General features: G+C 41.6%; 4 protein-coding genes across 13 annotated transcripts in view; 3 read left to right on the forward strand and 1 right to left on the reverse strand.

Annotated features, from left to right (window-relative positions):
• Positions 1–14,030, forward strand: part of LOC116842267 — a 24,447-nt gene extending 10,417 nt beyond the window's left edge. The window contains exons 1-7 of one of the 8 annotated variants that reach the window (XM_032811217.1): positions 88–208; positions 6,055–6,269; positions 10,139–10,300; positions 10,903–11,140; positions 11,527–11,820; positions 12,103–12,402; positions 12,552–14,030. In XM_032811217.1, the coding sequence (XP_032667108.1) occupies positions 103–208; positions 6,055–6,269; positions 10,139–10,300; positions 10,903–11,140; positions 11,527–11,820; positions 12,103–12,317 (1,230 nt within the window). In that variant the 5' untranslated portion in view covers positions 88–102 and the 3' untranslated portion in view covers positions 12,318–12,402; positions 12,552–14,030. Of the gene's footprint in view, positions 1–87; positions 209–240; positions 6,270–10,138; positions 10,301–10,902; positions 11,141–11,526; positions 11,821–12,102; positions 12,403–12,551 lie in introns of those variants that run through there. The other 7 variants (XM_032811220.1, XM_032811213.1, XM_032811216.1 and 4 more) reach the window with 7 other exon arrangements.
• A 941-nt stretch (positions 14,031–14,971) lies between these two features.
• On the reverse strand, positions 14,972–16,293 carry LOC116842271 (cytochrome c oxidase assembly factor 5). The gene is made up of 3 exons (XM_032811226.1): positions 16,025–16,293; positions 15,488–15,589; positions 14,972–15,288 (listed from the first exon to the last, which is right to left on the reverse strand). The coding sequence occupies exons 1-3, from the start codon at positions 16,130–16,132 to the stop codon at positions 15,247–15,249; spliced, it is 252 nt and encodes an 83-aa protein (XP_032667117.1). The 5' UTR covers positions 16,133–16,293; the 3' UTR covers positions 14,972–15,246.
• A 58-nt stretch (positions 16,294–16,351) lies between these two features.
• LOC116842270 (lysM and putative peptidoglycan-binding domain-containing protein 3) lies at positions 16,352–18,000 on the forward strand. 3 transcript variants are annotated; one of them, XM_032811225.1, is made up of 4 exons: positions 16,354–16,637; positions 16,858–17,056; positions 17,127–17,343; positions 17,428–18,000. In XM_032811225.1, exons 1-4 carry the CDS (start codon positions 16,630–16,632, stop codon positions 17,631–17,633), a joined length of 630 nt encoding a protein of 209 aa, XP_032667116.1. In that variant the 5' UTR covers positions 16,354–16,629; the 3' UTR covers positions 17,634–18,000. The 3 variants fall into 3 exon arrangements, with proteins under 3 accessions (XP_032667115.1, XP_032667116.1, XP_032667114.1); XM_032811224.1 differs by having other exon boundaries at positions 16,352–16,637; positions 17,127–18,000; XM_032811223.1 differs by lacking the exon at positions 16,354–16,637 and having other exon boundaries at positions 16,841–17,056; positions 17,127–18,000.
• A 2,003-nt stretch (positions 18,001–20,003) lies between these two features.
• On the forward strand, positions 20,004–21,663 carry LOC116842238 (40S ribosomal protein S11-like). Its single transcript, XM_032811153.1, has 5 exons — positions 20,004–20,163; positions 20,435–20,560; positions 20,753–20,958; positions 21,165–21,302; positions 21,560–21,663. The coding sequence occupies exons 1-4, from the start codon at positions 20,152–20,154 to the stop codon at positions 21,286–21,288; spliced, it is 468 nt and encodes a 155-aa protein (XP_032667044.1). The 5' UTR covers positions 20,004–20,151; the 3' UTR covers positions 21,289–21,302; positions 21,560–21,663.
• Positions 21,664–22,747: the final 1,084 nt, after the last annotated feature.

Genomic DNA, 22,747 nt, shown 5'->3' on the forward strand with positions numbered 1-22,747 from the left:
GAGAGAGAGAGAGAGAGAGAGAGAGAGAGAGAGAGAGAGAGAGAGAAGCGTCTTCGAAAATAGATATTATCGTCTCCAACGTTCTAGCGCAACACTCGCCAAATGCGCGCTGCTTTATGGTTAGCTCTTCAGTCGTTCCTCCAACATCGCGAAATTACTTTGAAAGCTCGCATAGCGAGTGCGATTACTCGGTCGGGTCGTGAATTAGGTAGGCATCGCGATTTGACTCCTCGGGCCTCGCGTCCACTGCTCTATTGCTGCTATTACTAATACTAATCCAACTACTACTACTCGTGGGTTGCGCGTCGCGGGAGGTCGCCGTTTCGACGGCCCTGGGGAAGCGTCGCGACGCCTCGTGCATGCCTCGCAGTGCGAGGGTGCCGTTCGCCAGGAGTGCCGCGTTGTTCCCGCGCTCGTTCTATTTCCCTTTCTTCCTCACTCTCGCTCGTTCTCTTGCGCGACCTGCCGCGACCTTCAAGGGTGACGCGAGAGAACGTACTAGCTTGGGTACCAGCGTGGGTGCGTGTCTCCAGGAACGTGTTGGCTCGAGAGAGCGGATTCGAGGCCGAGGTCGAAAGGTGTCGGACGGAGAGCATCACGCCGTCGAAGGAGACGTCGCGTGGCGTCGCATGCCTGAATCAACCACGTCCCGAACGAGTGGAGATAATAACCTTCGTGGAGGGACCTTGACGTATCGCCGCCGCCGCCGCGGCACACATCGCGTTACACCGTGAATATTTCAATACAGTATCGATCTACCGCGTGTGGAACACGTGTGTCTTTCTCTATCTTTCTATCTGTCTACCCTTCTATGTCTCTTTTTCTCTTTCTGTTTTTCTACAACCCTGTGGCTGTGTCTCGTTGTTCGTAGAAAAGTCTTCCCTTTCATCCCGCGCAGTGTACGCCGGACTGCTATTATGTGCGCTATCACTGTCGCCCCGTGGATCTTATCTGCGACGTGTGCGTGTGTCGCGTCACAGGTGTGAATATTTCAGCAGGCTGAAATCGACCTGCCGTGCGCGCGGAACACGTGTTTGCTCGCGATACCGATCGCTGTTCTTTCGATATTGCCGATCGATGTTACGTTGCTATTTTCCGCGCGACTTCAACTTACCGGAGCGTCCACGAAAGGGAACATCCTAGTCGCGAAATCGTTGATGAATTTGCCCGAGAAGCGTGCGTCGTTTCGAAGATCGCCTTTGCAAGTTGCAGATACTATTAAGAAGAAAACTTCGCTATCCAGCGTTCGCTCGCACGCGATTCGTGCGAAACTGATAGAAGCGAGGTGCAAATGTCGCGTGTTCGCGATTGATGAAGTCACAGCCGCTCCTTTGCTGGGCTCGTCCCGTTGTGGTGGAAGACTCTCGAATCCGAACTTTGCCGTCAATCGCGTGTAGTGTGAATATTACAATATGAGATCGATCGATTGCACGGAGAACACGTGTTTCACAAATGCCTGTGTACCGTCTCTGTGACTCTGACTTTATTTTCCTCTGTTCGTCTACGCGATGAGTCGAGCGAATGCGATGTGTCCAACGTCCACGAATAGCCGCGATACGGAATACGGTGCTTTTGCACAGCGGATCGTGAATCGTGCGATAAGAAACTCGAGCACTTCCGGCGAACGGCGCAATCGCCTACATCAACGCGAGAGTAGATGCAAATGCTTAGCAATCGTCACTTTCCGTTATTTCGCGCTTTACCCTTCCCACGTGGCCGTGCGCTCACGCCAATCGAGCTACTCGTGAATATTTCAATACACAGCATCGATCTATAAGCAGAGCAAAACAGACATTCTGCGTGCTCGAGTTGTTTCTCTCTCTCCCTCTCTTCCTCTTTCATACACGCCGATAACATTGTTGTTTCATCCGATGCATGGCACGATCGCTGTAAAAGTCTACGCGATATGCGCGTGAAATCCTTTATTTATTCCGACGCGTTTTAAGTCAATCTTTGACTCTCACCCCGATTTAAATATATCACGATTTACTCGCGAGAGATCTCGTCGAAAATGTTGTACATATTACAATTGTAGATAATAAACATATTGTAGATTACAATAATGTAATCTACAATATATACTTGTACCCCGGAAAAACAAGGGATATTTTTCGCAGCGCGAACGCGGTATGCCCTCGTGGATTGCGTGAATATTCCGTGCACTACGCGAATCTGTATCATATATAAATTGCCCCCCCGAAATATAATAATTCGACATTTTTGTCGTATCCAATCGTTACACTACGTGTCCTCTCATCATATCATAGGTCGTTCAAAATAAAAAGGAACAAAAAAATATCCGCAAATCTTTCCATTGTTCTCCGCTATGCAAGAGTACTTCTCTCGATCAAACGTGGTTGACCCTAGCAGTAGTCGGTGCTGTCACTCGTTAATGGCATTCCGACAGCAATGATAGACGACCGTCTCGTCCTTGTTCATGTACATCTGCATATTATCCGCGGAGACAGCCGCTCGCTCGCTCGCCGTGTAAAACTCCGAAATTTGCATGGAGTTCGACCGGTCTCGCCCCTTCAGTAGTAGCAGAGGCTCGTGGTCGGCCGAGTTTAGCGCGACGGTTCGAGACGAGAAAACGTCCGCGAAATTAGCCTCGCGCTTATTCCGAGGGAATACAAAATCCGTTTGCCACCAAGCTGTGCGCGTTCGCATTTTGCATCGCGTTGCGCGAGAAACGTAAGATCTGACCGTTCGCCTTCTCAGTGGTAACAGACGCTCGCGGTCCGGCAAATTTTGCACAATTTCGCGCAGACTTAGAGCGGGAAAACCTCCGCGAAGTTAGCCCCGTCCTGATATTTTGCGGTGGAATGAAAAATCTCCGTATTCTGCCGAGTTGTGTTCAAACACTTTCTATGGCAAACATCAAGATCGATCGGACATTTCCTGTGTGATGCTCGGAAATGAGCTGGTTACGTTAAATGTTTTACAGTGACTATCGCTTGTGACGTATCTTTGTAGTCACCATACGACAGTTCTCGCAGCGTAGTACACGCGGTAAGCTCAGGGTTTAAATCTCGATCCCGGCACTTGCTTTAACCAAGAAAAGTTGAATTCTCTCCGCGCTACGTGACTCGACGGCGGAGCGAGATCCGAGGATTCCCTGGCGCGCAACGCCGGGATAAATTCTTTCCCGGTTCATTGTCGCAGTGACGCAGCGTTCGCGCAGCTGTTGTTTTCTCTCTCTCCCTCTCTTTCGCACGTAATTACCAACTAAAACGCTCAAGTGATCTACCTTTCCGGCCCGGCACTTCCGTCTGTTTCAGACAAACCGGGGTAGAATTTTCGCGCCGTTACACGCCCAACGTCGGGACACCGGGAACGCGAATGATACATCGCGACGCGCCGCGATTTATACCGAGTGAAAAGCCCTCGCTCTTTCCGTTCCTCGGAAAACTCGCGCCAACATCTCTCGCCCACCAGTTTGAAAGTAACACTTTGCATCGATACAAGGAAAAATGACCTCGTCGCAAACTAAAACCCGCACACAGTCGCACACTTCCAGCTATAGATCGGATGAAATAATAAAAAGACGTTTACCTCGTTAACTAATTTGCATCGATATACGTAGGAGTAAATCGAGCACGTGTTTCAAAGAAGTTGCTAGTCCGCGAAAGTTTCAGCTCGCGCTCCGCCAAGTAAATCCGGAAGCATTTCAAAGTACGCGCCGCGAATTCTAAATTTACCGATCGTCTCATCGGAGATTCTTCGTGAAATTTTAACGCCATCGAAGCGCGCCGTCGTTGTAACGTCCCGGCGCAAGATTCGTCGAGTAACCCGCGCTTCAACATCACAGCAAACACTTCTGTAAACCCTCACCCTCTAGTCGCGTGTGCCGTTGATGTCGGCTCGGGAATTAAGTGTATTTGCGGGCTGGAAGCTTATTCGTTTTAGATTGGTATATCCCCTCGGTCGCGTAGGAGATCCGTTCTAAAAATATTTGAGGAAGCCTAGTCAATACAAATTGTACCCCTCGCCTCATTATTGAATAAAACACTGAGCATTAAACCGCGCGGATCGAAGCCGATCTCTCGTTTTCACGCACCTATGCCTGCGCCGTGTGCTATCGTGACAAAGCGGTCTGCTTTAGATCAATCGAGAGACTCGCTATTAAAGTTCGTGCCGTTCCCACGACGAGACAGTTCTCCCTCGAAGAGGCGAACGTCAGTTGACTCGCGCGTCGCGTCGCTCTTAATCCGACTCTGCGCATTAACACTTCGCGGACAATCGAGACTCTTCATGTTAATTAATCCGGGATACAGAGTGGGAATGTCGCGAGGGACATCTATTAACTGCCTCGAGCCCGAATGCGTTCACGTAAAAATTGAGTGCGCAAATCGTCAACTGTTAGACATGGGAGTCGATTAAACATCAGATAATTCGATACCACTAAAGACTGGATTAAACAGTTCAACATGGCTATTTTCGTAAACAATGAAATTAATATCCTATCCGATCGACCCGACGACGCGAGCTCTTTGTCGTCAGTTGCAATGTATCGGACTGAAGGGAAACGTTAAAGACGGACGAGGCGCGCCGTGACCTTGCGCGCTGAAATTATCGTTAGTTTCGTTCGATAACCTCAACCTATTCGATACACACTGCCACACGATTCCGCTAAATCCGTCGCGTTGTAAAGGTCCTACGCAAAAGCAACGGAAGGTAGCCTCGGATCGAGAATCGACGGGCTGGGAATAATAGCTCGACGATTTCCCGCGCGTTTCTTTTAATCTTTTGATTACTCTTCTTTTCTCTTCTCTTCACGGTTTTTCGTGTATTGCACGGCGATGATATACGTCACAATGAAGCTTGTTTGAAAAGTGAAAGACTATCGACGCTAGGTGTATCATGCGACAGCGAACTCCACGACACGTTGTTTGTTTATCCGTTGACAGTTGTGTGCAAAGGAACGAGTCCGTCGCTGATGTTTACATGATCGTATTAGTAACGTTTTGCGTAAACGCGAGTTGCGACCGGTGACTTACGCGAGCTACCCTCACGAGTGCGCGTTCTTCGACGCGAACAGCGGACTAAACTACACTCGAGAAGGTGGCGCGACGACAACCTAATTCACATCGGATATAAATTCGCGGGGTCTCTTCGCTTTAGCGCGCTTCCGCGAGTTCGTTTCACCGGGATTCGCAATCCACGTCGTCGCACGAGCGGCCTGATGATCCAAATGTCGCACGACGAGCCGCCACGACGATTCCACCCTGGCTCAAGCGCGACCAAGTCGTACGGCCAGGTCGGCGTTCGTGACGCGTCGAGATCGTTAGTCTCATAGCACAGACCGCTATGAGTTAGACGGTCGTCAGCGTGTCCAGAACCGTACAAAAGGCAAGCAATAAAAAAAAGAGGGCAAAACAGCCCTCGTCGGAGAAACCGCAAAACCCACACGAGATCGTAATACCGGGATTTAGGGAAGTTCTAGAGAAACGCTATAAGCATCCCTACACCTCGCCCCCCACCCCTCTTTGTGATCGTCGCACACCGTCACCGCCACTGCCACTCTTCCACGCGCATCCTCGAGCACCCGCCGTCGGCCGAGAAAATGTATCGGCTCGCATAACAGCAAAAAAAAATAAAAAAAAAGAGAAAAGTAAAAAAAAACAGCCAAGAAATAGAAACGCAAAAAAAGATACCACACCCACACCACACACATTGCGAGAACGCCGACAGCGAGAGCCCCGAGACCCGAGCGCACCGAATCAGTCATGAATCTTATGTTCCGCAAGAACTTCGGGGCCGAGAAGGGACCCAGTGGTGGCGGCGGAGGAAGTGGAGGAGGACTGGGGGAGGTCAGGCCCGTCCTGGGCGCCACTTACAGTACCCCCGGGGGGCCCTCGTTCGGCCAGTTAGGGACGCGTTTTGGCGCGGCGCGCGGCGGCGGCATCGGCGGCGGCATCGGCGGCCAGTCGGTGGTCGGCGGCGCGCGCGGGCCTGTACGACGCAGCCGGGAGTTCGGATACTTTCCATCAATGGGCGATCACGAGCACCAGGGACACGGATATCGCACTCACCTGTTCCTATCGCCGCCCGCAGGTGGGACGCTCGGCTCGCCGCCCGAAGACTCGGGTGAGCGGCTGGGCCCGCCGCCGCGTCGTAACTCGGGCCCGCATGTGATCAAATGGGGTGGCGGTGGGCCAGTCGCCTCCGCGCAGGGCGCGCAGACCGCCAGCCAGGCCAGGAGGAAGCAGAACCAGATCGGTCAGCAGAAGGAAACTTCCGACCCGCCGACTCCGACCGCGTCCAGGCAGGTAGGTGCGGGATTTTTAGTTGGAACTGGAAAAGGATCGGGAGAGAGGCTTGATGAGCGCGTTTGTCCCTTTGATTCGGTGTATTTGGTGGTTTCGTCAACGACGAAACACGTCGACAATAAAAGTCCACGAGTTCATCATTTACGTTCGAATCATCTTAGCCAAGAGACTAAGATCCTAACTCTAGTGCCAAGTGATAACATTTCCGAATTTTAAAAGTTTCTATTGAAAGATTTGCGAAGCATGATTTGTCGAGAAATTAAATTGAACCAAAGAATCTGCTGATGTACTGGACTGTTGATTTATCAAACCCCTTGCGTCCTTCGCTTAGAGGTATTGCATTATTTCTTAATGCATCAATTAGCACGATAAGATACCTCGATCTACCTGTTCACTTGCTGACGGCTGAACTATTCATTAAGCAACGATAATCTGACAGTTGTAGCGTATACGATGTAAAATGATACGCCTAATAAAGTATCGAACGCGTTTATCTCATAACGCAAGTCGCGCACTTGGAAGAGCACTTGCCAAGCAATTAACCCTAATTGTAGCGATATCTCTCGCAATCGACCGAAACGCCGACGTCCCCGCGACGATGTGGAAACAGATTAATCCACGATTGCCGCTAGCTCGTCATTAGAGCTATCTGATCCGGGAGATGAATGTCGCGCGCGGCCGAGATGTTCCCTTAAATAATAAAGGAGTTATCTAGGAGACTAGAGCCTCTTCCCCCCGGATGCTGACCTCAGTAAATATTGGGCGTCTCTCGACGGGCTAATTACTCTCGATTGCTGTCGCTATTATTGGATCCGCGCGCTATAACGCGCCATTCTTTAAAGTGGGCCATCGGGCAGCGAGGAATTTCGTAATAAAGCGAAGTTGCGGAGGAAATGGGGGACCGTTTGCGGAAAAGGGGAGGCACAAAGTTGCACCCAGTGCGCGAGCTCGAACAGCACGCAAAGTCGCTATCTTATTGCGCGCTCACGCCAGGATCCGGGGGACGCGCCGTAAATTTCCCCGCGAGGGAAGCCTCGCGACTGTTCGATACTTAACGTTCGTATTGTGCGAGCTCGTTCGCCCGTTCGCCAAGACCCCCGCGCTCGTATCGCATTCCACCGCGATGTCTTCACGGACATTTAGTGTGTCGTATTCTACACATGAGAGGAGACATTTTCGGGCCACAGGCGCGTTACGTAAATGGCACGACGAGACTGCCGCGAAGCTACACGAAAGGACGGCAAATGGCAAATTTAACGGCGAACATTTAACCCCTTCCAGCGGAGAATGCGCGGCGATAACGTTTCCTCGCTTCCCGGCTGATTGTGTAATTATTGAAAGATAACAGCGCTTTAAACAGAGACGTCGTGTGATCACGAGAAAATAGCGTGATTCCACCGTTGGAACGTGTTGCCGCTTCGCGTTTATTCCATCCTTGCGATTACGCCGACCGACCCGGACGCGAAGAACACCGGAAAAGAATACAAAAAGATGCATGGAGTTCGCGAGGAACTTCTCGCGTGATCAACGGGGAACACACGAATGGCCGCGAAAATTCGCGATTGAAGTATCGCTGCGGCTTTGCACGGTCTTGAAGACTGCAGTGTCATGTGGCGACCTTTGACTTTTGCGATGCGCACCTTGGACATTTACTGCGCCGTACTGTACGCAACGCAACGCGATTAAACATCGCAATATTGCGCGCACGCCGCTTACGTGACGCGAGACTGTGAATACAGAGAAAATGTGCGTTAGCTCGCAAACAAAACGCATGCATAGCTCAACGCGCGATATAAAAGCTCGCGCTCTGAAAAGCGCGTGCAAACGGGTTATAATTCGCCGACTAACCATCAAGCTCGGTTGAGTCGGGAAATTCTTTCAAACGATAATATTTAACGCACAATTTTATAAATGTGTAAAAGAAGAATCTTCGCATTTCTTCGTGTATAAGTTTAAAGATACAATAAAAAATTGTCAAAGCTTTCTTTCGTTGATTTTTTATGGAAAATCAATTTAAATTGATGATTTAATAACGGGTTAATTGAATACTTTGCGCCTACAACTGCACGGAAAAAGAGTCTGGTTGGATCGACTAAATATCCGAAATATAAACGAATTACAGTTGAAATTACCACAATTCCGTTTATCTTAGCAAGATTCTTCAATAAGATGACAGTCAACTTTTGGTTTTGCTCGTGAGGGAAATGTAAACAGCGAACGTTATTTTACGACGATCACCGATAAAGCGATCGGGTCGTATATTTAGAAGTAACGGCGACTGTGGGACTTGAACTTTGCGGAGTGTAAAGACGACGTATACCGCTGCGTGCCGTGCGTGCGGGCACGATGCAAATAGAGAAATTCAGCGGGCGTAGCACGACGCTGTCCGACACACTATTTTTGCACATTAAACGGCATGTAAATTGTTATCGATCGCGGTAGTTCTACCGCGTGTGTACACTTCGTGCAATATATTAGCGGACATATGTGCTTGTGCACTTCCTATGCACGTACCACCCCGTTAACACACCGAGTCAGCGATGCGCGTATCGGTGCGTAGGGAATCGCGGAACGTTTCCGCTGTGTCTTATAGCGGAAGTTGGATTATGAGATCAAGAGTTGAGAGATGAGAGTTAAGAGAAGAGGTATGTGGAAATTCCGCGCCGCGGTTCATATCTCTGGTGTAATGAAGAAGTCGGAAGCGGTGCGAATTCGATTGTCGGGAATTATTCACCAGAAGCGAATGTTAGTCGAAGTTCGACACACGACGTTAGCAGAGAATAATAAGTTTCTTTGTAGCATCGTTATTCCGTTTCAATATCCTGAGAATTGAAAGAACATTTGGAGCTTTGACCAGCGTTCGTTCCGCGCATTATTTCCGATAATAAAATTCGTTCGAGCTCGAGCTCTTATATCTCATTTCTTCTCTTGCCCTTAACTTTTTCATCGCTGGTACACTTTCGCGTACGCCGTGTCCGACACGTTTCTGTTTTATAAGAAGCGATACCTTTGCGACCGACCGGTCCACCGGCCGCAATGAAAAATTGCGAAGCGGCGTGATCAATCGTTAACGCCGGGCTCGCTGTAAAATTGACATGCAACGTAACCATGCTGCATCGCGCGTACGTGAACTATAAAACTGTAAAGCCTACGGGTGCCCAAGGCTGTACGTGAAAACGCTAAGAAACGCGAAGTCGGGCCGAAGCGCCGGGCGCAAGTGGAAAGAGATGACTCGAGTCAGACTACGGCGGCCGCGCACGTGTAAATGTAGCCACGGCATTCAGTCTATATCCACAGCCTATTTTCATTTAATTCGGGCACGTATTTACCTTGACATCTTTACTATTGCTTTCAACATTTCTGCTAGATATGTTCGCACGCGCGCGAATATGTCCCGGCTTTTCCAGCTTTAACTCAGCAATAGTGGTTGACACGGCCTCGTAAACCGCGACATTGATCCCCCTGGAAAAATTTCGCGGAAAGTTCAATTTTTGAATTATAGAACGAGGATAATGCCGAGCGCATCCTGCTCAAACGAGAATTTAATTTCGAGATCAAACGTTTGGCCGGACGAAATCGAACGCTTGGACATCGATAATAATTAGGATTGCGATTAAACGGCGAGCCGAACGAGGAGCCTTCATCTCGCGCGTGTTTCCGACTGATGTCTCGGATGTTCATTTAATTACCGATGTTCGTGTCGACCTTGTAACGCGGTGACTAACACTATAGGCCTCATACCAGTGTGAGATATTAAATGTGTACATAATTGATGCGCGAGGGTACTGTCTCTCGTGGCGTTTAATCGTGGACATTAGCGTGCCGCACGTGCTCCTATTATAATTCTCTAATTGTGCTACGGCTTGCAGGTGTCCTTCAGTGGTAATCGTGCTTCCGGTACCTACACGCCCCTCGTAGTTTCCGGAAACAGTCCACCGCGAGGCGAACCAATCTCCTTGGCCACCTTGGACCGCGACTGTTTTATCATACCTCTCGCTTCTCTCGAGCGTTTTTTACCAGCGGGCGTGCCGGTGAGTTATCGGAAAAATCGATTTGGCTTTCGCTTAAATCGAGTTCGCCTTTGCTTTACGAGCTAAAACCCAAGAGAAAAAAAAAGCCAAAGAAGCGAGGCGCACATTCATGATGAGATTTGCCTGGGCTTTGGCTCGTTAATATTAGCTCAAATCTCGACGACGGTCCATCAATAAAATATATCTATCAATAGACGGTCTATCAATAAAATATCGTTATCAGAGATCTATTTGATACGTTTGGGAAAGCGTAAACGCGTAGCTAAGGGCTATCACTGCGAGAAAAGCGAATGCCAAAACTACATCGACTGAGCTATTGGCCTTAGACTCGTACGAGCCGCGACCTTGCGTACGCGAACATCGAATGTCTAAAAATAGTTGCGGTACATCCACTAGACAACCCGTAATGAAACTTAGTTTTATACGTCGCGACGCGCCGACAGATGCTATTATTTAATGAAACAGCAATTACGCAACTGTCGCGTACACGCAAGGATCGTTGTGAAAAATTACCACTCGCTTCTCCTCATCATATCCGACATTAAGTTTCAGTTTTCGATTTCAAGTCTTATCCAATTTTGATGAGTTCTTTCTGTCCGCAGCACGCTCCCGTCGCCGACAAGAAGAGACCAGGCAGTCCCTTGTCGGTTCTGGAGGTAGAGGATCCGAAACAATGTGTTCTCGCGCATTTTATGACGCCGCTGGAGGCTCTGGACCCTTTGGTCGAGTCTCCAGTGTCCCGTCCGCTGGTGCTGCAACGCGATACAGCGGCGGAACTAGTCGCCGAGATAGCCCCTTCCGCGTCGCAAAGCATTTTGCTTACAAACATGGAGAAGAACGGTACGTAATTGGGGTGTAAAGCGCATCTCGTGGATCGAGACACTCGAGACGCAATCTATTAACGGCCCTGACATACAAGAAGCTCGTAAATTTGCTCGTGAAAACAGCCCAACACTTTTTACGATACGGACCGCGCAACGAGCGATTTCTCTTATTTTAATTTAAATTTTTCGACTATGAAAATGTAAAATCTTGTCCAATAATGTTTTCTAAAATCACTATTCGTATCTTGCATCTCAGATATGTGGATGCAACAGAAATGCTAATGCACAATTATGCCGTCAGAATGATCTTGCGACCAACTCCGTACCGACAAAATCCGAGTAAACAACGTAACGACCGAGAATCCTTCTAAGATCGTTTACCTGAGCTCCCGTGCGTTTCAGCGGATTTCCCGTTCATCACGTATTATCTAATAAACAAGCAGAACACGGACCCCGTGGACTTTTACAACGAAGTGCAATGTGCGGCCCTACGTAAGTTCGATCCCCGAGATCTCAGATACGCGGCAAGTCACACATTGGATCTGTTCAACGAGGTAGCGACCATCGCGAGGCCGCCACTCGAGCCACCCGGTGGAAGACCGCCTATTCCGTCCACCGGCTATATAGTGTCAATTTTCAAAGTTTTCGAGGGCGACGATGGCCTGAAGTTCGAACAAAATTGGCTTTACTGGACAGGTGAGCGAGCACGCTTTCTAATTACAATCTCTTTTCGCATCGGTGATGTGCTCTTGAGTTATATCTCGAGATCTTACAAACGTAGATCTATCAACGCGAAAGTTCATCTCGAGTTACGATACGATAAAATGTTCCTCGGTCATTTTTCAAATTTGTCAATTATTCACAAAATGACAGGTCCCTCTCTTGCGAGTTTCACTCGTCCGAATGTGTCTCCCAGAGAGATTAAAATTTTTTCTGTCGGCACTATGTAATGTGAGGCGTACTTTTATTGTGTTGCAGGCGCGCGTATGATGTACCGATATCTGCCGAAATCGGTGGGCCTCAGGCGCATCACGTTGCACAAATCGATGTCGCAGGGCGACAAGATGTATCTGCTGATCTGCGAGTGCTCGCAGCTGCAAGACAATCTATCGGCGGCGGCGATACTTCTGCCGGCGCTTCGTGCACGCCTATGCGGATACACCGGACTCTACAGGCCTTCCGTGTGTTTCTGATTCCTCACCCAGTTGTTAGAATTTGCGAGAGACATTGTTTCGAATCGCATCACGTGCATCTCCGCAGAAAAATCCGAGTGAAACGGTATTGTAGCGTTTCAATGCTCTCTTTATTATATCTTATTATTCGAATTTATCGATATCGACACTGTTTTACAGTACTGTGGTGCAGTACAAATAGTTTTTGTCAGCAACGATAATTTCATTTCTAACTGCTGCCTATTTCGATTATAGATACGCAATTAGAGCAGCAGCGGGTGCCAAGAAGGAAAACGCGACATCGATTTGCCAGAATCGAAGAATATCGTAATGAACGCCGCTAATGAACGAGACACTGTGATTTCCTATCGTACTATCTATTATAAGGAACGCAACTTCGTATACGCTTTAGACAAGTCTTGTCGAAAATCGACGAAACGGCCTGCATGCTCGACTTAGACACGCCACTGGACCTGTTTGTATTTTTCGACTTTACTATTTCGTTCATTATGCAAGCGAGCTTTGCTCTGGTAGGGTCGCCGAACGAACGGAAAACAAGATGGACGTGGAACGATTAGCAATAAAAATCGACGTGACGGAAGAGGCTTGTAATATGCGTAACATGAGGAAGGATGTCCGAAATGAACAAATCATCAAGTATAGATTAGAATGTGAGAATTTTTGATTATTTCGGAAAGTTAGAGCGAAAAGCAGATAATGAGATACACATTAACCGTTTGGAGTCGTTTGACCACCCTACGAGCATCGCGACACACAAACATAACGACACACGCGACATACTTTTACTACTATTGGTAATTATCGAATAATCGCTAACTACATATCATACTCGATAAACTGTGATATTCGGGCGAGCGGCGTATATATCACAATGGGAAAAAAACATCCTCTTGAAACTATTCTTGAAATGCTACTCAATTTTAGGTGACTTAGGCACGTGGTAGTTGGAACTTCGAAAGATCGATTCGCGGTAGATTGCAACTTCAAGTCTCTTTTATCGATTATCTTCGTATTTGATAACACATATCCGTACGCGGATTATTGACGCTCGCGGAATTCGATTGGCAGAAAGTGCGGAAATGTGGGTAAATTACAAATATTGCAAATGTTGAAGTTCCGACAAAATATGCGTCGTACTCTGTGGCCTTTGTACTTTTGTCGCCATAGAAAAATTATTTTTTTATCGTTACAAAGTTTGCTCTCTCAAGAAAATCTATCATATTCACTATCATATTCGAGAGAGGAGAGATAGATAGAGAGAGATAGAACAGGCAATATTAAATCACCCGTTTTTACGTTATTTCATATTATTTAACAATAATTTCAATCGTTCTATCGAAACAAATTTACCATGAAAGGTCGCGAAAATTACTTACTTATGATCATCACTTTGTTCATACGAATTGTTGTATTTGAATTGTACCATTCACGAATTTGTATTTTACCCACGTTCAATTTAAAGATTTTCTCCAAGTACATACGAGAGAGAGAGAGAGAGAGAGAGAGAGAGAGAGAGAGAGAAAGAGAGAGAGAGAGAGAGAGAGAAAGTAGAACGAAGGCATACGCGGGAAAAGCTTATGCAGATCCCATTTTTTAGGTGCCTATAGCCATTTTAGGGAGTGAGAGTAGCGTGAGTTGGCATCGTAGTACAAAAAAAAAAGAAAAGAAAAAGAGAAAAAAGAAAATCGTATAGCCAATATACGCTTGTTGCATACAGACAATAGCTAGGACGATTGCGCAGGCGTAATCGTCATCTGGTAGATTTTTAATAACATAATCGATATACCCGCGTAAAACGGCGTGCTTATCATACGCCGAGTTCGTACTCGCTGAACACAAAGTGGAACAAATGCTCTTAATTATAAGAAAAAAGAAGGAAGTAAGAAAAACAAAAAAATTCGCGATTCTACTGTGATCATACGCGTATCATGTTCGATACCCGCATCCATGTGTGCGACTCAAAAAAGCACAACTGTGAGATACAGTACATTAAACAGTCAGCCAATGGTGTCCAGTCTACGATACGCGTGTCATTCGCAGACAGAAATATTCATTATGATCAAACTCAACCAAACGCGTCAACCAAACGTATGTGGTTATTATATTCGCATTTTTTTCATTGCATATTTATATGTTTGGACTTTGCACGATATTTTTCTCGTACACATACTTAGAGAAAACTTAAACGCAATGCTATTTTAAGAAAAGACTGGATACCATATTAAAACCCTTTCAGTAGAATTATGAGATCCGCCTACTGATTTCTACTGATTTCCAACTCAACTACTAAAAATTTATTTGCTTTTATATACGATACTGCTGAACTAATACTGCAGAAAAATTGGTAAAGCTCTGTACTGCTCCTACAAAATTATTAATACGAACGCATGCGATACATGGCGCGGAAGTACTGAAAGGGTTAAAATACGACCGCTTTTGTTCTTCGAGAAGCAACGCGGCATTTCACGTTTTATCTACGAAAGAACTTTTGCTCTATACAGGAGTATATCTTTTCAAAGTGACTGCACGGTCGTACGAAACATCGTATTTCTCAGTTAGGATTGACAATGGATCATTTCATGAGGAAACAGGAATCTCGATGGAAATTGTGTCATGACGCATGGAACAAATGCGGTGAATTGTACGGCGCGTTGTTGCTTGGTAAATATAATACATTTATTAAAATCGTGTACAACGAATATGACGAAGGATTAATAAATTACTTCTAAAATGAAATCACATATTTTCCCGCCTTCATCAATGAGTCATGTTCGCGCATTTCCCAAAAAAATATATATATCAATATTATACATATATATGTATGTATATAGGATATTTCTTCATGAAATATCCAGTGGAAATGCAATACTTTTGCCGACATTGATTATTTGGTAAAATATAAGAAATTAACAATATCTTACTTTGCTAACTAATATCCTTTGGGTCCACGAAAACGTCGTCTCCCATCAAGCTATAAGAAAAAGAGAAATAAAACTATTGATATTTGAATTTCATATTTAATATCTTTAATTTTATTTTATATCCAAAGTTTAGAAAATACTTTTATTTTCTTAATATTTACAATTCCATATATAAACTCTAGAATGCTTACTAAAGAGTTTTATTTTTTTAATATTTACAATTCCATATATAAACTTTAGAATACTTACTAAAGAGTGTTTACAATCAAAGAATGTATTGCGCAAAGCATAACATTCATCAGGTACTGTGCCATCACGCATCTTAAGACATTCCCTGGGTGTACGCTTGTGCTGTACAGAAAAACAGAACTTATATTATTTTAAATATATATTATCAGATATAACATTCCTTATATATGTTTGCTATCTGTGTTATCAGTTCCACACAATTATAACTATGATCTTAATCATATTTTTAATCAGTTTCATATTCTGTCTACCTAAATATGCAGATAACATCAAATTTTGTTTAAATCGATGTAAAAATGTATATTCTGTGTACTTTAAAGCTTTTTAATACAACTTTTATCATATGAATTAGAGAATATAATGTATTTGTGGCGTTCAAACATATACTTATTTATATTCACTTAAATAATCGTGTCTATGGAGAAGCTATCAAGAAAGACGTTATTTGTTATAAACATTATTTATGTGCGTTTAGATAACTGCAAGAACGTACACACATATATTAGGTTATATCCGCTCGAATTCATATGTACTTACAATCTTACAACAATCACTTTCAAGCAGACACATCTTTAGATCAGCACGAATATTCGCGCATCGAGATTTATCCTTGAGTTTTTCACCTTCTTCCGAAAATTCCATCATTTTGAACAACAATTACTGATTTAAACGGTATGAAGAACACTAAACACATATCATCTAGCAAAGATAATCCCAACCTAACATAACCTAACATGACAGTCTGTTCTTTTCAGTTGCACTGCTGTACTGATGCAATAAGTGGAGTGAGATAAACATATACTTCTCTCATTCTAACTTAGAGACTAACTTGTACAGCTGAAAAGGACAAACTACAGATCAACTGTCTGCTATGTACGCGTGCGCCCGTCTGTCATAACAGTGTTTCCGACAATTTTTTTTTCATATTTAACCTTCTACATAGACGTGGCACGTGAATTAATATCCTTGTTACACAAAACGAGTTTTAAATATAATGACAGAATGCCACAGAAATCAGTGAACACAATACGCGAGGAACGCAGAAGCGTCTTGTAATTATAATTTGAGGTTATCTAACTAATTAATACTTTGACGTTATCATTTTATCTTTTAAATTTATGTAACACTCTTGTGGCAGAATTATGAACAGGTACTTATCTAAATTATATTAATATACATACATAGTCAATCGTAGTCAGTAATCTTTAATAAAGTATCCCTTTAAACAAGATTAATAATTTTTGTCAAATTAATTATAATAAATTTAATTGAGATAATTTGTATGATTTAATATGAGATAGATAAAGAGATAAGTGGGAAGGGAAATATATGTTAAATATATCACTGATAATAATGATGAATATTTATAGACAAGGAATTCATTTACGTGGAAACCAAAAGGAAAGTTCCTCACATTATATATATTTAGAAGAAGAAGACTGTGATGAGAACAATATTCTATTAAATGTCAATCAATCTACATCAAAGTTTCGTAAAATTGAAGTGATCAATGTAGAAGTAAAACCTGGTGATACCTTGCAAGCATTGGCTCTTCGTTATAGTTGTACAGTATGTGGATAATATAGTCTATACGTAGTATACATTTATTTATTGTATTAATATTTTTGCATAATTTCAGATATCTGCACTGAAACAAATTAATAAAATTGACAAAGAGAATGAAATACATGCCAAACCTTGTATTAAGGTACCTGTACAACCATTTTCTGTTTTAACTGAAACATTAATTGATAAAAAAGAATGTGATAATAATGCATCCGCTCAAGATAGTGAAGAAGAATCTACGGAAGATGAATTAAGTTTGAAAGCTCTTTCAACGAATACACAATCTTCAGGTAGTGAAATTAATACAATTATATTAAATTCAGTATGTACACCTCTGTTGACACACAACAATAGCATTAAAATTTCGAGTACAGAAACCAATAGTTTACCTAGCAATAGACGTACGGGAATAATGAAGGATATATTCAATTGTTCTGGAGATGATTGTGGATTGTCGTGGAGGCAACTTTTCATGTGTGCTTTCCTAGTAGTTTTTGTAATTCCTATTATATATATATACATATATATAACAAGGGCATTTGAACCAACATTGAAGAAAAATGTGACTACAACTGACTGATGATGTTTTTACACAAACACTTACTCTTACATGGAAAACTGAGAAAAATGTATTAGTGTAAAAAGCTAAGAGAAGATATTGTATTTTCTATGTAAATGCAATTACTAGACAATGCAATTACTGAAATTTTACATTGGAGTTACAAATTATAAGGAAATGCTATTATTTTTTACAGTGTGTACAGATCTAAAGAATATTTATAATAATACTTTTAATTTATTAATAGCTATTCTAATTTCTCAGTTAAGTAGATCTTTTTATCTATATTATAAATATTTTTTTATTCTATCTTGTCTATTATAATGATACATTAACATCTATTATAATAATACCAGAATCTCAAAACTTTTTATACTGAGCTTTTTAATAGAAATATTATATTATTAATGCTCTATTGACGACAGTTTGCAACATATTTTTATGAACTGAGTTATCACATTACATGTGGCCAAATTATCAGTTTGTTATATAATCGTGATGAATAGAAAGAGAAAATATTTTTACATAAATATTAGTGCCTTCTTATAATTATAAGCCGTCCATTATTGGTTTTGATTTAAAACATTACGTAAAATAATATTTATATAATTTATATAAATGATTATTCATTAGAGTACTTTAATAATGGATATATTATAAATGAGGCCTATTACATTCTTCTCTATAATCTGATAAGAAATTATTTAATTTTTTTTTATAGGAACACATTCAATATGTATGCTTAATATATTATATTAATATATTAGTATTATACCTTGCTTAATAGTTAACACCTGTTGAGTCAAAATTCTCATCCTTATATGATCATGTATATTTTGATATGTTATATTAATATAATATATTAAAAATATGTATACACACTCTAAAAAATTAAGTCTTCTCTCTCTAGAAAAATAAATTATAAATTTTACAATGATACTTCCACTTCAGGACAATATATTGTTAAACTATGTGTATGTATAAACATACTCAAAGTATCATTGTAAATATGTACAATTGTTTCTTACTGAAATTTTTTAAAGTATACTTCTAAAATTGAATATAAAGAGCATATCGCTCCTTAATAATGTTTAATTTCTTTCAATACCCTTATCATTCGTGTAAATGTTACAAGAACAAGATAGAAAAAAAAAGAAAAAAGTCCTGATCACTCTTTCCAATAGTGGTTTGTAATTTTTTTTATATCTATTATTTCTAAAATATTTTTTTGTGATTATTTAAATTTAGTGTAAGGACTTTAAACTAAATAATTACCTTTATTAATTAAACTACAGGAAAACTATAGAAATGATAAAAAGCTTACAATGGTATTCTACATGTAGTAACAAGGATAGTATTATATTCATATTAGTATTACTTTATACTGAATATACTATATTTTATCTCAAGACTGCTTAAGTAATGTCTTAAAATGCGAATACGGTTCTGTGATTGGTTCATAGCATCTTAAGATAGTACTTAAGATAATCTTAAATATAAGATCGGATTATGAATACCAGCCCATGTTTCATTCTTTACCTTATGGCTTCTGCACACAGGACGCGGTAATGCTTGCCGCGCGGCGGAAGTTCGCGCGATAGCCAATCAATGTGCTGCTTTCCGTAATAACCTTCTAGCTCTTACGGAAAAACAACATATTGTTTGGCTGTCGCGCGGACTTCCGCCGCGCGGCAAGCATTACCACGTCCTGTGTGCAGGAACCATAAGTTGAATTTTATAGCGTGTTCGACTGGCCCTGGGTTAATCGCTCCGAGAGCGATTAATGATGTCATAAATCTCTACTAGTCAATCATAAAGCTTATAAATACTTGTTTGACCAATAAACGTAGGCTAAATAACCCAGAGTGGGTTAACCCAGAGTCAGTCGAACATATGGGTGCTTTCCAATTGCTTGACACACCTTGACACACACGTATACAAAACCAGTTTTGGTCACATATTATCTAAAATATCTTGTAAGATAATATATAACCAATAAGCTGGTTTTGTGTAACACAGCGTATGCAACTGGAAAGCACCCATTATTATGGCTCCTGCACACAGGACGCGGTAATGCTTACCGTGCGGCGGAAGTTCGTGTGACAGCCAATCAATATGCTGCTTTCCGTAATAACCTTGTAGCTCTTACGGAAAAACAACATATTGATTAGCTATCGCGCGGACTTTCGCCGCGCGGCAAGCATTACCGCGTCCTGTGTGCAGAAGCCATTAGAGTGCACCCGAGTATGGAATTTGAACGCAGTCATAGATGGTCTTTTATGGCTACTGCCCACAGGATGCGGCAACGCTTGCCGCGCAGTGGATGTTCGTGCGACAGCCAATCAATATGCTGCTTTCCGTAATAACCTTGTAGTTCTCACGGAAAAACAACATATTGATTGGCTGTTACGTGAACCTCCGCCGCGTGGCAACGTTGCCGTGTTCTGTGCGCAAAATTAAGGGACACGAATCAGAACTACTTTCGTTCACGCAGTTCGACCTTCTTTTCTCATTTCATGAGGTAGAAGATTCTATTAGGATGGCGGATCAGGTATGCATCGGTTTTGAGAATATGTATATATTCTCGTATAACGGAATTGCTTTGCAAAAATATTTTTTATTTTCGCGATAGTTAACATTACAAATAAATATAAGGAAAACTTTACATAACAAGATCATGTTAGTTAACGTGGGTTTGAGAAATCGTGGTTATGAGAATGCAGCACGTGGTTACATCTGCACACGTATATTAGAATTCTTAAGTACAGAATCTGAAAAATATGGAGGAAATTTATGGTATATTCGTGTGATTTCGTTTGCAGACCGAACGTGCGTTTCAAAAACAACCTACCATTTTTTTGAATCGCAAAAAAGGTTTAGGTCCGAAACGTAGGAAGCCGATGCGATATAGCCGCAATGTCGGCTTAGGTTTCAAGACTCCACGCGAAGTAAGTATAATTTGCTTTTATTTATAATCTGTTTCTAATTGCATATATTAGCCGATTTCCTTATGGGTATCTTTCGTACATTAATATTGTTATAATTATTAACAATTATTGACATATCTAATTAAAAACAGAAATAAGATTGCTCATGCAAGATTGATAATAATTCTAAATATGAAATTTTATTCTGTACAGGCTCTGGAAGGAACATATATTGACAAGAAATGTCCTTTCACTGGTAATGTTTCAATCAGAGGACGAATTCTTACTGGAGTGGTGCAAAAAATGAAGATGCAACGAACGATAGTCATTCGGAGGGATTATCTTCATTATATTAGAAAATATAATCGATTTGAAAAGCGCCATAGGAATATGAGTGTCCATCTTAGTCCCTGCTTCAGGTATATATGTGTATCATCATATAATTTTTATTACAATTCCAATATTGATCTTTTGTTCATAATGATGATAACAACGACGGTCTACTGACAAAGATATTTTATTTATGAAGATTATATCATATTGCTGAGTAAAGGTTTACAATAATAATAAAAGGAAAGAATATGTGTAACTGTCACTAATATGCAAAAACTTTATCAAATTTCAGAGATGTAGAAATTGGTGATGTAGTCACTATTGGAGAATGCAGACCATTGAGCAAAACAGTTCGCTTTAATGTATTAAAGGTTTCCAAAGGGACAGGCTCAAAGAAAAGTTTTAAGAAATTCTAAGCCTGTCTCTAATGGTTTGTAATCTTTTAATATCTATTGTTTCTAAAGCATTATTGACACTTTAAGTGAATATAATTAGATATGTTAATATAATTGTTATAATTATGTCATAAACTAAAGAGAACTTGCAGAAATAAACAAATTAACGATAATCTTCTAGAGATAAAATTAAGATATTGCATGCTTACACAGTATTACTGCAATTATTTTCATAAAAAGAAATTTGAAAAGCTTTATTAACATAGAAAATTATTTCTTACGATTGTTACAGAACTAGTATGGGGAAGGACAGGTGTTATAAAAATTCTATAAATTTATATACTATAATTTATGTATCTTGAATTAAAAAAAAAAATAAAAGGATTTTTACAGTTAGTCCACAGTTTATTAATTTCTATGTCAATAACTCTTATTATTTGAAGATACTGTTTATCCCTATTTTAATTTATCTGTTTGTATCTCTACATGATATGTAATTTGATATCAAGATAAATTACATCTGTTTAATAAAGTAATAGTATAGTAATAAATAAACAAATAGTATAGTAATAAATAAACAAATAATATAATAATAAATCTTTCAGACGAACAAAACTGGTTATTTGTTTTCTTTTTTTTGTACACACAGGAAACAAACATTTTATATAATTTATATCATTTTCGAGAGATAAATAAATTATTCTAATTAGCTTAGTCTGTTGTACCAAATGTTATTTTACCACAGACGACATGTAGCCAATGAGATGATTCTGCGTAAGTTAATTTTTAGTCTGTTTTTTTCAGCTGCACTGCTGAACTGATGCAATAAGTTAGAATGAGACAAATATATTTTATTTCATTTTAGCTTATTGCACCAGTATAGCAGTGCAGATGAAAAGAACAGACTACTCGTGCGCTTTTGTGTCACAGATGTCTATGGGTGCGTTCCTTTATTTACTGCGAGTACTGACGCTATGACGTATACATGAAAGTATACTTCTAGTAGCATTCCGTTTGGGTGAAACCATGGACATAGTATACATGGATTCCAAGGCCGGTATTCATAGTCAGATCTTATATTTAAGATCAACTTAAGTACTAGGTTTGTTCTTTCGATCTGACCTAGGGCTGCACTGGAACTGTACTAGTTGAAGAAAGTTCAAGATAGTGCAGACCAGTGCAAAGATATATATGGGTCTGAAAAGAACGGGTAAGAGCAAGTTAGAGCAGTGTAAGATGGCGGACAACATGGCTGGATTAAATAAGATCAATAAATTGATTAATTATAGATCAATTTATGGTCATGTTTTCGCACTTATAGCATTTTATGTTTTGTTGAACAATCCTATTTCTTTTAAAAACTGTTTTGTGTTGGATACCCATACAACAAATCCCTCCGAAAAAACGTCCAAGAGCCTTCCCAGGATGTCTTTCGGATATTTTGTGCTGTTTGGATAACATTCTAAATACTTCTTTTATG

Source organism: Odontomachus brunneus, unplaced genomic scaffold, assembly GCF_010583005.1.
Source record: "Odontomachus brunneus isolate Ranch 3 - 2012 unplaced genomic scaffold, Obru_v1 Obru_scaffold_023, whole genome shotgun sequence".
In the NCBI taxonomy this organism is placed as follows: domain Eukaryota; kingdom Metazoa; phylum Arthropoda; class Insecta; order Hymenoptera; family Formicidae; genus Odontomachus; species Odontomachus brunneus.

Bases quoted from the DNA above. Each gene is read 5' to 3' on its own strand.
- LOC116842271 (XM_032811226.1), bottom strand. From the start codon at position 16,132: ATGATGGAATTTTCGGAAGAAGGTGAAAAACTCAAGGATAAATCTCGA. The intron at 15,590-16,024 runs GTAAGTACATAT...TTTTCTGTACAG, and splicing joins AAAGTGATTGTTGTAAGATT to CACAAGCGTACACCCAGGGA. The intron at 15,289-15,487 runs GTAAGTATTCTA...TTTTTCTTATAG, and splicing joins TTGATTGTAAACACTCTTTA to CTTGATGGGAGACGACGTTT.
- LOC116842270 (XM_032811223.1), top strand. From the start codon at position 16,841: ATGATGAATATTTATAGACAAGGAATTCATTTACGTGGAAACCAAAAG. The intron at 17,057-17,126 runs GTATGTGGATAA...GCATAATTTCAG, and splicing joins CTCTTCGTTATAGTTGTACA to ATATCTGCACTGAAACAAAT.
- LOC116842238 (XM_032811153.1), top strand. The intron at 20,561-20,752 runs GTAAGTATAATT...TATTCTGTACAG, and splicing joins GTTTCAAGACTCCACGCGAA to GCTCTGGAAGGAACATATAT. The intron at 20,959-21,164 runs GTATATATGTGT...ATCAAATTTCAG, and splicing joins CATCTTAGTCCCTGCTTCAG to AGATGTAGAAATTGGTGATG.